The sequence below is a fragment of the Lemur catta genome, chromosome 4 (assembly GCF_020740605.2).
Source record: "Lemur catta isolate mLemCat1 chromosome 4, mLemCat1.pri, whole genome shotgun sequence".
Taxonomy (NCBI): Eukaryota; Metazoa; Chordata; class Mammalia; order Primates; family Lemuridae; genus Lemur; species Lemur catta.
This window is the reverse complement of record NC_059131.1, coordinates 66,891,039-66,907,775: the sequence shown is the minus strand read 5'-3', so window position 1 is coordinate 66,907,775 and position 16,737 is coordinate 66,891,039. Positions and strand designations below refer to the sequence as shown.

Here is a 16,737-nt window from a genome sequence, read left to right as displayed (position 1 = left end):
TTTAGGCTTCATGACCCAAGAGAAATAGCTGGAAGCAGTTCTAGGAGCATAGAGTCAGGCTAAAAAATTCAGGACAGCGTTCTCTCCTTTGACATGACTTCAGATGTCATTCTTTGTAGATGAATCCTTTCTTTCTCCAGATAGCCTTGGCCTCTCCTCATTCCACCTTAGTTATCTTGCAGGACATTTCTGCTTATTAACTCAGCATGTTCATACTGTACCACCTCCAAATTACACTCTTCCTGATTTGCTTTTTTTGTATTAAAGATTATACCAAGCTGTAAGGTAACTAGGTTAGAATTCTTAGATTCTTCTTTATAGTTGCCCATATTTTGTTAGCTATCCTATCTTATTTAATTTTCTTACATTATCACTATCCTTACCCCTTTTCTGACCTTTATCACTTCATATCCAAATTATCTTCTGAAAACTAGGCCTGTTGCTCCCCCAACACACAGTCTTTCCCATCTTCTTCCCAGTCCCTGCCCCCCAGATCATTCCCTCTAACAATATCTAGGTCATCCTCATATCAATACCAGAAAATCTTCTAAAATAAGTGCAATTGCTCGAATATTTATAGCAGCACAATTCACAATTGCAAATATGTGGAAACAACCCAAGTGCCCATCAATACATGAGTGGATTAATAAAATGTGGTATATGTATACCGTGGAGTTCTTCTCAGCAATAGAAAACAATGGTGATCTAGCACCTCTTGTGTTATCCTAGATAGAGCTAGAGCCCATTCTACTAAGTAAAGTATCACAAGAATGAAAAAACAAGCACCATCAAATTGGTACTAACTGATCAACACTTAAGTGCACATATAGTAATAACATTTATCGGGTGTTGGACAGATGGGAGGGGGAAGGAGGGGTTGGGTATATACACACCTAATGGGTGCAGTGTTCACAGTCTAGGGGATGGACACGCTTGAAGCTCTGACTTGGGTGAGGCAAAGGGAATATATGTGACCTTAACATTTGTACCCCTGTAATATGCTGAAATAAAAAAAATTTAGAACAAATAAAAATGAGGGCAATTAGGTTTTTCATATTTTCACGATACCACTTATCAGGAACTTTCAAACATTTCCTATTGTTTAAAAGACAGAAGACCACAGAATATAAAAACTTAGGAGAACTTAAGGATTGTCTCACATTCTGCATAAGGAAAATGAAGCCAGGAGTGGTAAAATGTCAGCCTAGGAACTAGCCATTGGGTTTCTTTATTTCTGTAGTTTGTAGTCTTAGCTAATTCTTAGGTTGACATTCTGTACCCTCGGCAGTCTGGCACTTATTTGGCTTTCTAGCCTTATCTCCTGCAATGAATCCTTAGACCTATGCCAGTTGACCTTGTAAATATGTCTTGTGATTTCCATTCATTAACTTATTCAACATATGTTATTCAAGTGATTATTATGTTCTAGGCACTGTTCTAAGGACCTTGATCAAAGCAGAGAACTCAACAAAGATCCTATTTGCACAACTTTTTTCATGGTGGTCTTCTACCCAGAATGACTTCCTTTCCTTTGCCCTCTAATGTTCTCTTCAAGGCCTACATCCTTACCTGCGCAGACCTAAGTGAATTTTCTCACCTCTGAATTACAGTAGCAGTTGGTGTTTTTGTTTTTTTACCATTTATTCAGCATTCTCTATTGTTGTGCATTGTTACCATCTTGTTACTTTCAAAAGCTAGGCATTTTATGGTTACATCTTTAGTTCCAACATGATTAGTTATACATAGATAATAAATATTTTCTCAATATGCATTAAATCTTTTTGATGGACATGGAATAAGAACCTGCCTAAATGGATATAGATATTATGTTCCTGGATGGAACTTAATATCATAAAAGTGTCATTTCTCTCAAATATATGTTTTTGTCTCAGATGTCTCTTAAACATGTATATATTTGAGAGAAATGATGTTTTCATGGTATATGTGTACACACACACAAATCTGTAAGAATTCTAATGGATTTTTTTTTTTTTTGGAGACAGAGTCTCACTCTGTTGCCCAGGCTAGAGTGAGTGCCGTGGCATCAGGCTAGCTCACAGCAACCTCAAACTCCTGGGCTTAAGCGATCCTCCTGCCTCAGCCTCCCAGATAGCTGGGACTACAGGCATGTGCCACCATGCCCAGTTAATTTTTTCTATATATATTTTAGTTGGCTAGATAATTTCTTTCTATTTTTAGTAGAGACAGGGTCTCACTCTTGCTCAGACTGGTCTCGAACTCCTGACCTTGAGTGATCCACCCGCCTCGGCCTCCCAGAGTGCTAGGATTACAGGCATGAGCCACCACGCCCAGCCTCTAATGGATTTTTCTAGAGGGTGAGGAACCAGACAGTATGATTTTAGAGTTCATATGGAAGAATTAATGATGTGTAAGACTAGTCAAGAACATTTTGCAGAAGGGGTGGAGAGGGCTTAGAGGACACTTGCTTTTCCAGATATCGACTTTGTTATAATGCTGCTTGAATAAAATAAGGTTTTGACACAGGAAAAGAAATTAGAGGAACAGAACAACCAAATTTGGAAACAGATCTCTCACACACACACACACACACACGTTTATTGTGAGAATGTCAGTTGCTAGAACCTTATGTGAAAGGGATCTGTTAACATCTGTTAAAAATATACAACCTCTTTGACCCAGCAATTCCTCTTCTGGGAAACTATCCCACAGATATTACACTGTGATACATTTCCGTTATATGGACAGAGATGTTCATTGCTTTGTGGTTTGTAAAAACCTTGAATGTCTGTAAATAGAAGAATTGACCAAATTATGGGATATCCTTCCATGAGGATATCATACAACTGAAAAGAATTTCTTGACCTGAAATAGAATGTCCGTGATGTATTGTTAAAAGAAAAAAAAAATAGGGAATTTACATGGTAATTTGTATAATATAACACTATTTTAGTTTGTTTAAGGAAGTGAAAAACTGTATGTGTTTTTATAGTTGGGCTTATGCTTAGGAATAGAAGGATAGATTTCAGGCTGTTAGCAGTGGCTACCTGAGAGAGCTAGATGGGAAAGGAGCAGTGAAGAGACAAAACCACTGATATATCTTGGTATTATTTTGCTTGTTATTTGTTTTTCTTATTGATTGGTTGATTGACTAATTGAGACAGGGTCTTGCTCTGTTGCCCGAGCTAGAGTGCAGTGTTGTGATCACAGCTTGATACAACCTTGAACTCCTGCACTCAAGTGATCCTCCTGTCTCAGCCTTCTGAGTAGCTTAGGCGCCCGCCACCATGCTTGGCTAATTTTAAAATTTTTTTTGTAGAAACAGGGTCTTACTATGCTGCCCAGGCTGGTCTTGAACTCTTCGGCTCAGGCAATCCTCCCACCTGAGCCTCCCAGAGTGCTGGGACTACAGGTGTTTGCCACTGCACCAGGCTAGCATGTTTCTCATAACTTAAAAACAATAACATTTGAATACAAAGAAAGTGGATATATTTCTAGTTTCTGGTAGTGACAAAGTTCAGAACCATTTCTGTTATGTTTAAGTAGCCATCTTAGGGATATCTGAGTCCCACTGCCAAACTCTGGCAGAAAGTGGGACAACATAAGTGAAAATAAAAATATTTCTATTACTCAGTAGTTTTCTCTGGCATATCATCTGGTGGTTCTCTTAAGTGAATAGGGCCTTAAACTTAAGGCAGTCAATAATTGGGAAAGAGGAAAGTGGGCATTACTTATAAATTGGTCATGTATCTTAGTGTGTAATTGCATGAATCCTGGAAATCAAAGAAACAAAAAACCATATTTTTTACTCAGAGCCTCTAAATATCATTTGCTTCTGAGTGTATACAGAAGACACCATAATTTCATTTAGAAAGGAAATGATAAAGCCTTCTTAGTATTGTGTATATAAAAGGAATGGTGTTTAATGGGAAGGTCATCCATCATGGACTTTATTAGTCACCCTAAGAGAAGCCTTTATTACTACTAAAATATGGGCTAGTCATTTGGAATGAAATTTTTGGACTGCATTTTTCTAGTAATGATGGGTTCTCTTACTTTGGTTAATAAAATATATATGTAAAGTATTGATAGTTTTATGTTAAAAGCCTGAAAGACTTGACTTTTAAAATATTGCAGATTATTGTATGTTACTTTTTTAAAAAATAGTATTATATCTGAAATGTAAATGTTTTTTATTTCCAAGATTCAGTCTGCTCCACTAAAAATCTCTAGTGTATCAGAGGTAATGAAAGAATCTAAACAGCCTGCCTCACAACTCCAAAAACAAAAGGGAGATACTCCAGCTTCGACAACAGGTACTTATATTTAGAATCATCCTTTTAAAATCATAGGTAAATTAATTTTTCTAATGTATTTGTATCCACAGTCAAGAGGAAGGCTCTTCCCCATCAAAGACTCTTAACGGCCTCCAGCTCTTATCCTGGGGGAAGGAGCATTCTTACTTGTCATTTTGGCTTTGTGGGACAGGGAACTGGGCTTTATTGCGAACAGCTGTTGAGTGAAGGTAGCAGCAAGAAGTGTCTTGCCTACAACAGAGTTTGTTTTTTCCTTTTACACTTTATTTTTCTCTGACTTCTAGCCTTTTTCCCTCTTTGGATCTTAAATTTATTCTCTTTATTCTTTTTTCTACCACTTCACTGATTCTTTCTCCAGTCTTAGTATTGAAAGAGTTTTGCTCTGGTCACTGTAGATACTTTTTGCCTTCAGAATTTACCAGTCATCCCACCTTAATTTACAACACTTGCCTAACTCTAACCTGTTCAGTATATATTTGAACTTCTTATGTTTCTCTTTTGTTACTTCTGTCCTTGATTAAATCTCCTGACTTTCATTCGGCAGATATTCACTGAGTGTCTATTATGTGCTAGGCATTCTTGTAGGCACTAGGGATATGGCAGTGAACAATGTAGTTTAAAAAAAAATCTCAGCTAATACTCCTTGGTGTGATGAGGCAAGAGAGATCATAAAAATAAACAGTAAAATATATGGGATATCAGACAGTGTGGGAAGGAATATTGCAGTTTTAAAAGGAGTGGGTAAAGAAAGCCTCACCTGGAAGGGATCATCTGAGCAAAGACCAGAAAGAGAGAAGAGAGTAAGTCATGTGACAGACTGGTGGGAAAAAGCATCCCAGGCAGTGGGATTAGCTAGTGCAAAGGCTCAGCATATGCAAGTAAGGGTCACATGAGGCTGGAGTGAATTGAGTGAGGGGAGAACAGGAGCAAATGCAATCAGAGGGGAAGCAGAAAGCCTATCATAGCAGTCCTTGGAAGCCATTGTAAGGATTTTGTTGTATATTCTGAGTGGGACAGGAAGAGGATGCTGAGCCAAGGGAGTAATATCTGACTTTTATTTTAATACGGTCATCTGGCTGTTGTGAATAGGTAATGGACCAAGGGCAGAAGCAGGGAGACCAGTTAATGGGTTTTGTGATAATCCAGCAATATCTCTTATGTGGGACCTTCAGTTCATTTAAAGTTTTTTGTATCTATTTTGTTGCTTTTTTTCCCCCCTGTTGCAGCTCTAGAATTATTTATTTTTCTCTTCTATCAACACTTTAATTTATAAGCTGTTAGTTTTTTAACCTTCCTTTCTTTAAAAATATCTAATTTTTTTTTTAATTAATTTCTGTTCTTCTTTACTAACTTAAGGTCTTCACTGTGAACTTTCTTTTTTGTGTTTAAAACTGTAATCTTCTTGCTCACACCAATCCTTTCATCTCTACCTCTCTTCAAAGCAATTAAAAAATATTTTTTGGTTAATTGCTTTCTTTTGTCTATCTTTATTATAGGCTCTTTTTTCCTTTGTTACTGTTTTTCTGTGTTATGTAAATCTAAGGTCCACTTCTGGTATGTTAAGATTTAATACTGTTACTAGAAGTCTTGCCTGAGCATAATGATGGTTAAAATGCAGATCGATGCAGACAAGACTTCTTTCTCTTGTTCTTTCCCAACCACTGTCCATTTTGTGTGAGTTTGTACATGCGGTAGACTGTGCCCTTGTTTGAGTGTTATTCAAACATGTGGCAGTACATGTTTTTGTGCCTTTAAGGAGTCAGATGTGAAGTGGGTTGTAGTAGTAGTAGTAGTAGATTCCTGTGTGTTTCTCTGTTAACCTAGGAAAGTATAAATACCATGAGTAACATATATTTATAGCGCCAACAGAGGCAGCTCAAATTATTTCTGCAGCAGATGATACACCGTCAGTCCCAGCCCCTGCTATTGAGCATGAAGAAGCTATAAAAACTGATCACCGTGAAACTGGTGAAGGAAAACCTACGCCTGCACTTTCAGGTAGTTTACTTATATTTGTTTTTTTGTGCATGATGTGCTCGTCAAAACTATTTAAGGCCTAGGCAACACCTAGACACTATTTAAGTATACATTTATACTGGGTTTAAATCTTTAGGCTTGCTTAGGAAATTTTTAAAATTTAAAAGTTTGAGTACGTGTTTGAAAACAAGGAAGTTAAGAGCTGATTCCTGATTCCTATTTCTTCATTTTGGAATCATTAAGAGTGGTGATGTGGTTTTAGAATCCTTACGAGAAGAATTCCCTGCATTGATGTAACTGGCAAATACAAATGATGATGTTTTTATGTCCCTGTTAGCTGTTAAAATTCTGTGCTGAAATTTGATTTCCTCTTATTTACTTTTGCTGCAAGAGGAGGCATCCTCATCTTCTGTAAGGGAGCGACCACCTGAAGAAGTTGCAGCTCGCCTTGCACAACAGGAAAAACAAGAACAAGTTAAACTTGAGTGTATGTAAATCAAACAGCTTCTTAAGGACTTTGGGTGATCTCTCGGTTGCTCTCTTCTTAAACCATCGGCACAAGTTTGTCATCTATCAGCTAGTTGTAGTTTCTTTTGTTATTTTAGTGGCATTGCTCTATCCACCTTCATTTTATTGTGTTCTTTTCACCTAAACTTCTTTTACATAGGGGCAAGAGCTCTCTTTAGTATTAGTTTATTAAGTATGAAATGTCCAATCTCCTTAAGTACTAAGTTTGACAGTTGATATCTCTGACAGTTTCACTTCGACACTTCTTGTTTTATTTTATTGTGAAGGTACATCCTCTGTCTTTGAAATGCATGTTTTGGCTTCTGATTATCTTTCAAATTTTTTTAGACCAATTTTTGTGAAACCACAGATAAGTCAAAAATTATTGTTATTTTCAAATATGGGTTCTGTTGTGGAACCAGTGCAGTGGAGACAGCTTAAAATATCAACGAGGTGTTTGAGCAGGATGTGGCTAATGAACACACAGTATGTTGATGACTTAAGAAGTTCTGTTCTGGTTTTAATCTTGAAAACGAGCTACGTGTGTGACATGAAACCAAGGTGAATAATGATAAGCTGAGAGCTGTAGTGGAAGTGAATCCATCTTAACCTATGCGTGAATTAGCAGTGAAGTTTGACATTACTATTCCAACAATATTGGACCTTTTGAAACAAATTGGCAAGGTAAAGAAGTCTGGATAGATGGGTTCCACATGAATTAAACGAGCGTCAGAAGGGAAATTATCTGGAAGCTTGCCTTTCTTTGTTGTCATGACATAAAGTGAACCATTTCAACATTGTATTGTTATATGTGATGAAAAATGGATTCCTTTTGACAATCACAAGTGTTTGGCACAATGGTTGGATAAAGATGAAGTGCCAAAACACAGTCCAAAACCGAGTATTCATCAAAAAAAGCTACTGGTGTCTATTTGATGGTCCAGCGCTGGTATTATCCCTGACAGCCTTGTGAAACCTGGTCAATCGATTACAGCAGATGTCTACTGCAACCAACTAGATGAAATGATGAGGATGCTTGCAATTAAGCATCCAAGATTGGTCAGTAGAGATAGGCCAATCCTCTTGCAAGACAGGGCTTGACCACATGTTGCACAGACAAAGTCGCTCAAACCACAGAAGTTGGGCTTGGAAACACTGTCATCCACCATATTCACCAGACCTTGCAGCAACTATCACTTCTTCCAGGCTTTAGAGCACTTCTTGCAAGGAAAAATATTCAGTTTTCCATAAGCTGTGGAAAACGCCTTTTGAGATTTCATCGCCACTTGCTCTCCAGGCTTCTATCCTGCTGGCATAGACAAGCTACTGTTAAGATGGCAAAACTGTGTTGATAGTTTAGCGCATACTTTGATAAATTGTACTGCTTCTTTGCCCACAACTTTTTTTTTTTTTTTTTTTTTTTTTGAGACAGAGTCTCCCATCTTCGGCCAGGGTAGAGTATAGTGGCATTGTCATAGCTCATTGTAACCTCAAACTCCTCCTGGGCTGCAGCAATCCTCCTGCCTCAGCTTCCCAAGTAGCTGGGGCTATAGGTGTGCACCACCATGCCCAGCTAATTTTTCTATTTTTGGTAGAAACAAGGTCTCACTATGTTGCTCCGGCTAGTCTCAAACTCCTGAGCTTAAGCAGTCCTCCTGTCTCAGCCTCACAAAGTGCTAGGATTACAGGTGTGAGCCACCGCACCCAACTAATTGTACTTCTTCTTGTTTGAGATAAAATAAACTACACTTTTGATTTGAAAGCAGATATTTCATATTTAATGACCTAATATATAGTTGGTGAAAATTCCAAATAATACATGTACTTTCTCTATTTGTTTTATTATGGTTAGTGCTGAAGATTCATCATACTCTGGGAGACAGAAATTGATTATTTCTGTTTTAGCAGCTTGCCTGGGAGGCTTTTAATTGTTAAACTTGCAAATTTATTTGTTGGAGCTAGAATGGCTCAACTCTGCCTTATCATCTAGCCTCTGGACTCTCACTCTAGTAGCGCTCTTATCTGACATTGGTGAGCTAAGTTTCAATTTTATGTTAAGTGTTTTGATGGTTTAAAAAAGATAATAGTTACCAAAAAATGTACTTTCCTGTCTTAAACAAAGCACTTGGGACAATATTTATTGTACTTTGCTGCAGTATATCAATGTCTCTGAGGTAGTAGAGTATGTAGCTTTTGCTGGACAGATAGTTGTTTTAAATTCTTATGGCAGTGGTTTATACTTTTTTTGGTCTCCCCATCACTTATTTCTGTTTGTTCCTGCTTCCCTTCTAATAATATGTTGGTTCTGCCCTAATTTGAGGAGCCGAGTTTGTTAGGATTGTATAAAAGAATAGAAGAGACAGAATGAACATAGGTGTTGGGTATTACTTTGGCTATTTAGATTTGGATTCTTGTTTTTGTTTGTTTGCATTCTTCTGAGTTTTTTGGCATGTTACAAATAGTTGAGAATGTTGAATAAATGACTTCTAAATAGGTGTAATATTTCTGTACTTTTTTCCCATTTCTTAATTTTTCCTGAATTCTCTACTACTACAAGATTACTTTTTCTGTTATTTATATTTTTTCTTCACTTTTCACTTTTTTCACTTTATCATATGAGCACTTTGAGTTAAGTTATACATTTAAAATGGAGGTGTCTGGTGATCTGTTTTTCTTTGTCCTGTTCCTCTGCTATTTTGGGCAAAGTGAAAATTTTCAGGATTTTATCTGTTACCTTGTAGCTTTCTCCTAAACTTTACTTTAAAAATGTGTGCATGCATGTGTGTAATTTTTATCAGGGATCAGAGCACAGTGTATAGATGAGAGCTTGAAGCAGCAGGTAGCCTCCCTGCAGCCTGCTTTCTGTGGCCTCTGTAAAGTGGTTCACTGCTATCTGCACATAGATGTCTGCCATTAAGCACGTCATGGATGCCAAATACTGCATTTTCCCTCCCTTGCATCTTTGTCTCTTTATATCTCCTGCTCTTCAGTTTACCGTCAGTGTCACAATAATTTTTTGGTGTTTTCTCATTAGCTTTCTCCTTTTATCTTTGTTCAGAGGTACCACATGCAGTTCATCAGGTTCTATTTGTTCATTGCCAGTTTATGCTTCTTTTGCTCAAAGTCTCCTTATGTTTTTGTCTCCTCTACCAAATATATTTTCCATTTCTTTGTCATCTCTGTTATCAATTATTATTATTTTTTTCGAGACAGAGTCTCACTCTGTTGCCCAGGCTAGAGTGCGTGGCGTCAGCCTAGCTCACAGCAACCTCAAACTCCCAGGCTCAAGCAATCCTTCTGCCTCAGCCTCCTGAGTAGCTGGGACTACAGGCATGTTCCACCATGCCCAGCTAATTTTTTCTATATATTTTTTAGTTGTCCAGCTAATTTTCTTTCTATTTTTAGTAGAGACGGGGTCTCGCTTTTGCTCAGGCTCGTCTTGAACTCCTGAGCTCAAACAATCCGCCCACCTTGGCCTCCCAGAGTGTTAGGATTACAGGCATGAGCCACCGCGCCCAGCCATCAATTATTATTAATTGGTATTCTCACTGGCCTTTTTTCTTCAAATAACCATTTTTCCATTTTAGCATATTATCTGAATTATTCTTTGCTTGCTTTCTGGTATTCCTGAAGCAGCATATAGAAATATTTTCTTAAGAGGTGGTAGCCCCTTGAACATTTGTGATTCTTTTTATGGAAAAACACTGTCCATTTCAAGCTGCTTTTGCTTTTCTTGTTTGCATATTTTCTTGTGTGTCTTTTTCTTTCTCTTGTTTGTCTTTTATCTCCTTATATCTTTTTGTTGTATTATTCTTATTAAGGGGATGAAAATGGGAGCCTCTTTTTCCTTTGGGGTTGATATTATTATTTAAAATGAAAATGATGGTTTTGCTGAATTTATACCCTCTACTAGGAAAAAGGGGCTATAGTGTCCTAAACCTTGTTTCTCTCATTTGAAATATGTTGGCCTTCTTTAAACAACTGATTTTTAAAAAACCAAAATACTTTTTATTGTGAAAAAACTTAGATATATGTAAAAGTAAAAAATAGTATAATAAACCTGATAGATTCATTATTCAGGTTTAATTATTATCCATATTTTACCATACTTTTAAGTGAAACTTTGATTCTGTAAATTTGAGTCCCATGTGTATTTTGTTCCTTTTTTGGGAAAATGCAATGGAAGACTCAGGAGTAGAGGAAAAGCTTAAAGTCATTTATGAGATTTGTTTTTTAGCTGTTCTTTTAATTTCTTTCAGCTCTAGCCAAGAGCTTAGAAGATGCTCTGAGCCAAACTGCTAGTATCACTCTACAGGCTATTGCAGCTCAGAATGCTGCAGTCCAGGCTGTCAACGCACACTCCAACATACTGAAAGCAGCCATGGACAATTCTGAGGTGAGCCAAAGGAATAATTAGGCATGTAGTGTTTCATATATTGATTTCTTCCTCATGGTGTGGACTTTCTCACTAAGCAAAGACAGCCTAGACTAATTATCTTTAAAAAATAAGCTGAGAAAATCCTTTGTTTTTTTAAATTAATTTTATATATGGTGCTTTATTTTATCTTACAACACTGATACGGTATAAAAATTAGTTTTGATCTTAATAGTGCTTAATGTATTTGTTGCTTGCTTTTTTTTACTTTAAAATTGCCAACCATTTCTTCAGATAAACTTTTTATTTTGCAATACTTGTAGATTGACATGTAGTTATAAGAAATAATACAGAGAGATCCCATATTCCCCTAAACACCAGCTATTTGAAATGTTCATGCTGATTGTTTAACTTACATCAAACATTTCAAAGAATAAAGTAATAACATTGATTTCAAAATGTAATACTAGGACTCAGTAGATTTCCTTTATAATTACATTCACACCAGGTGCTCTGGCTCATGCCTATAATCCCAGAACTTTGGGAGGCCAAGGTGGGAGGATTGCTTGAAGCCAGAAGTTTAAGACCAGCATGGGCAATAGTGAGACCCCGTCTCTACAAAAAATAGAAAAATGAGCCGGGCATGGTGGTATGCACCTGTCGTCCTAGCTACTCAGGAGGCTGAGGGAGGAGGATCACTTGAGCCCAGGAGTTCAAGGTTACAGTGAGCTATAATCATGCTGCTGTACTCCAGCCTCAGCAACAGAGTGAGACCTTATCTCTAAAAAATAAAAATAATGAATAACATGTTAATTAGTACATAAAAATGTATCACCCTACCTGTTCATTTAAAAAGTAAAATAAAAGTAAATACGGAAACTGTAAATCTCAAGCATCAGGATCATGCATGATCAGTAAGTTTCCTTTGCCACCGTAACAGTGTAGTTTTTACAAAATTTACACACACTTTACATTATTCCAGTCAAATGTACTACATCACAAAAGAGTTACATTAGACCTCAGATGTTAATAGCTGGAAACTACAGACTTTGAAAACTTAAAAGAAAATTCTATTTTATTTTAGATCTAAGAAAAAAATTTAAGTATCAGAGTTCAGGTAGCAAAATGGAACGCACACAGGATATTTAACATGCTGTTTACACAGGTGTAGGAAGACTGAAGTTGCATGATATCAGGGACTCGGGGTCAAACCCAAATAGACCAATATCCTTCAGAAGGATGTTGATTAGAAGCTTTTTTTTTTTTTTTTTTTTTTGAGACAGTCTCACTCTCTTGCCCGGACTAGAGTGCCATAGCATCAAGCTCACAGCAGCCTTAAACTTCTGGGCTCAAGCAATCCTACTGCCTCAGCCTCCCGAGTAGCTGGGACTACAGGCATGTGCCACCATGCCCAGCTAATTTTTTTTTTTCTATGTATATTTTTAGCTGTCCAGATCATTTCTTTCTATTTTTAGTAGAGATGGGGGTCTCGCTCTTGCTCAGACTGGTCTCGAACTCCTGACCTCAAGCGATCCTCCTGCCTCAGCCTCCCAGAGTGCTAGGATTACAGGCGTGAGCCACCGCACCCAGCCGATTAGAAGCTTTAAATAAATGTCCATGGTATTACTTTGGTGGAAGGCTTCAGGAGAGGGTATTTCCTTCTCACAATGAACACATAATGTGTGGTACATGTGGATTAGTATAACTATCTATTGCAATCAAGATTTTACAACCTACAGAAGCAGTTAACTGAGATTAGTATTAGCTAATGTTACAAAATAATTAGAAAAACCTATAAACATGTTTTGAAATGTTAAAAATAGATTCTAGCTTCTGTTTCTTATTGTAAAAGAAGCTGTAGTGCATGTGCGATTTATAATATATACCAAATTACTATCTCAAAGCAGTATTTGGAAACCGTGGATTTGACTTGATCATAGGGGAACCTTTATGAGTTTATTATGAAGAATTCTTTTAACATGAGACCAGATTCTTCTAACAGCATACATTGGAGTCTTGGAAAATTTATCATACGTGACAAGATATTCATATGGCTCAAATCAGCATCCTTTCTTGATGTATTTTATTTGCAAGATGGCTAAAGTGGGAATTCACTGAAACATCAACTTTATTACTCATGTCATAAAATTTAATTTGCTTTGTCATTTTGCAACAGTTTACATAGAACATAAAAAAAGTGAAACATAAATAAAGAAGAAAAGTGCCAAACATTTCTTCATCATATTATGGTACTTGCAGATCTCTTAAAATATTTTTGTGTTTATCACTACTTCCAAATTAGGGTATGTATTCATTCTACCACTAGGTCTTGGTTACTATTTTACAAAATCAAAAAAAAATTTATGACTATATTTCAGTGTAGTTGGGCTCCTTTGTAATTTTTTTGTTTCATTTTAAGCATTTAAAAATGGTATTCTGAAACTCTGTGGCACAATGGATAGCACATTGGACTTCTAATTCCAAAAATGATATTCTGAAAAACTTCCTTAAACTGCTTCAGTGGTCCAGTGGCAGTAAAATGATTAACTCTATCTTAAGGGGATTCGTTCTTTAAACTCTCCATTGATAATTGGTATACTTTTAAAATGGAGACCATATCAGATGTCACTGGGGGCACAGTGTGCAGAATTGGTGCTAGAGGAGAGTTCTGCATGACCCAAACCAGAGGGCATTATTTTTACTGGGCCCTCCTCCCAAAGTACCAAGCCTAGGGCTACGGAGGCAGAACTGCTTGTATTCTAACAAGGGAAGGTACAAATTGGGCATCTAGGCCGAGAGACACCTTACTGAGACAGCAGTCATCATCTGGGTGTGCAACAGCCCCTGCTGCAGTAGCCCTGTTTGGATTTTTTGAAACATAATTACTGAAACAATTTAGTCATTTTTCTTAGGTAAAATATCTTATTCTTCAATAATTTAGTATTGTCCTGTTCATCTCCAGGGTTCCAGCACAGTGTCCTTTAAAGATATAATAAGGTGGTTTTGCTTCATAGTACACATAACACATTCATTTTAAACTATATGCATTTGGAAAAAGAGAAAAACATCATTTAAAATAGTTAATTTTAAACTAATTTTAAGTAGTTTGGACAGTTCCCACTAACATTCTGCTCCTCATGTATATGATGCAGAATGAGGGGAGAATGGAAGCCCTCAGTGTTCTGGGTTCCCTTGTACCCCTCCTAGTGTGAGTGTCTTGCTGTGCTGAGTGATTATAGTGTTAGAAAGGTGGGGGTTTTTTTTTGGTATTTATGTCCCTTAAATATGAGCCAGCTCTGCTCAAAGAAGTGACAGTTCTATAGTTAGAGAAAAAATATGTTGGACCTAACAGGTCCTATCTCATTTTTAAGGGAAACTTTTTTTTTTTAGAATATACAATTCACATACCATAAAATTGCCTCAAGGGATGTTTTTGACAGTAGTCAATTTTTACCTAACAAATTAGGAAGGATCATTTTTTAAAATTAAGTGTTGGAGGAATAATGTTACTACAAATGTGTAAGCTTTCAACTTATCCTTAAACTCTGATTTTGGTATTCAGACCTACAATGAAGAAAATTTTAAGTATCGGTACTTCATTGAAGAATGATTTAATCAACAGGCAATTCATGAAAGCCTGTTGTTCCTTATCTTTTCAGTTTATATGCCCTTTTGAGAATCTAATTAAAAAAATCACTCCCTAGAAAATGTTTATATACATTAGACACAATTTTTTTTTTTCTATTTTGTGGAATGTCAGTTGATGGGAGATAGTGCATGGACTTCTTTGGTCCAAACCTATGAACCTTAGATTAAGAGTTCCTGCTCTGGAGAAATAGTGTATATAAATTTTTTACCTTTAGCTAGGTATAATGGCGCACATCTGTAATGAGCACTTTGGAAGGAGAGAGGATCCCTTGAGGCCAGGAGTTTGAGACCAGCCTGAGCAACACAGCGAGACCTCATCCTTACAAAAAATAGAAATATTAGCCAGCTGTGGTAGTGTGTACCTGTACTCCCATCTCAAATTTCGGGATTTGAGATGATCCCCCTGAGCCCAGGCATTTGAGGTTACAGTGAGCTGTGATGACACCCCTGCAATCTGGCCCAGGCAACAAAGAGAGCCCCTATCTCAAAAAAAAATTTTGCCTTTGAATTTAATGACACATTTCTGTATTTAATTTTATTGGCCTATACTATGGCAGTAATAGCAATTATTATGTTTATATAATTAAAATTTTTTATTTAGATTGCAGGTGAGAAGAAGTCTGCTCAGTGGCGCACAGTGGAGGGTGCATTGAAGGAACGCAGGAAGGCAGTAGACGAAGCTGCTGATGCCCTTCTCAAAGCCAAGTAATTACTGATGGACTTTAACAAGTAATTAGGGCCTCCTGGTGGCTTTCTTGGGGCTGGGTTTTCTTTGTACTATCTGTTATCTGTGTGGAGTAAAGAGGAGGTAGAGAAACCCATCTCTCCCTTTTCCACCTGTGTTTGATGTGAATTGGCATCAGGAACACAAAGGTATAAAAAGAGGGAATAAAATGTAATTAAGCAAAAATAAATTCGGCAGAAACTTATATAAAGGATCTTACATAAAAATCCGTTTTACTTAGGATCATTGCTTAGGTGATGTATCTCTATAGATTTACTGCGATTCTGTTATAATTTCAAGATTTTGATGAGATGGTTTGGTCAGTTTTATCAGAATTTAGAAAGTATGTCATAATCTGTTTGCCTTAACTATCAAAGTAGTAAGTGTATCATATTAATAGTAGGTCTAGTTTTATGCCACTTTGACCTTGATTTCTGGAATTTGGCTTAAACTAGGATCAAACAAGCGAACCCAAGTATAAGATCAACCTCTGGTGATGGAAACCTACATTTGGCTAAAGATTCTCATCAACAGGGTGGAATAGTTATTTGTCATTCAAACTTTTGCTGACTTTTTTAAGAAAATATTTACTATTGATAGAGCAAGAGATGTCTTCTAATAAAACCAACATATCTTTTAGGAGATTTAAGACATTATGCTCACATCACTAGATTATGTGCCAGGGTTCTTTGAGTTCTGTGTTTTGTGGTGGGTAGACCACAGTCTGTCTGCCCTATGAAACATTCTGAATTGTGGAGTCCCCAAGGCTCATTTATTTGCTTAGTGAAGTCTTTGCCTTCTCCTGTGCCTTTGCCTGCCTTTCCTCTCCTTGACAGGGGAGTCAGCCTAATCCTTACAAGAGCTGCTATTTATAGAGTGCTCACAACACGGGAGACACTGTGCCAGGTATTTCTCATGAATTACTTCTAATCCTTACACAAGAGCTTGCAGCAAATGAGAGGCTGATCTGGAAGTTGAATTCAGGTCTGTTTTGTTCTGAAGCCTGGATCTTCCCATATGCCATGTTACTACCTCTCTGGTTCACGTACTAAATCTAGATTCTGACCAAGGGGTTTTTCAGTTGTTGGTGAGAAAAGTTTCTCCATCTATTGACTACAAAAAAGCATTGAGTAATTTTTTTCAAATTATGTTTCAGTCATTGACTTAACAATTGTGTACTGTACAGACTTCAAAACTCTTTAATAAAGTTG

The 16,737-nt window shown here is 37.0% G+C and overlaps 1 protein-coding gene across 7 annotated transcripts in view; it reads left to right on the top strand.

The window, feature by feature from the left end:
- Positions 1–16,737, top strand: part of IMMT (inner membrane mitochondrial protein) — a 45,535-nt gene that overhangs the window by 15,757 nt on the left and 13,041 nt on the right. For 2 of the 7 annotated variants that reach the window (XM_045550013.1, XM_045550015.1), the window contains exons 4-8: positions 4,184–4,295; positions 6,156–6,293; positions 6,664–6,759; positions 11,039–11,175; positions 15,404–15,507. In XM_045550013.1, coding sequence (XP_045405969.1) covers positions 4,184–4,295; positions 6,156–6,293; positions 6,664–6,759; positions 11,039–11,175; positions 15,404–15,507 — 587 coding nt within the window. The remainder of the gene's footprint in view (positions 1–4,183; positions 4,296–6,155; positions 6,294–6,663; positions 6,760–11,038; positions 11,176–15,403; positions 15,508–16,737) is intronic. The other 5 variants (XM_045550017.1, XM_045550016.1, XM_045550019.1 and 2 more) reach the window with 5 other exon arrangements.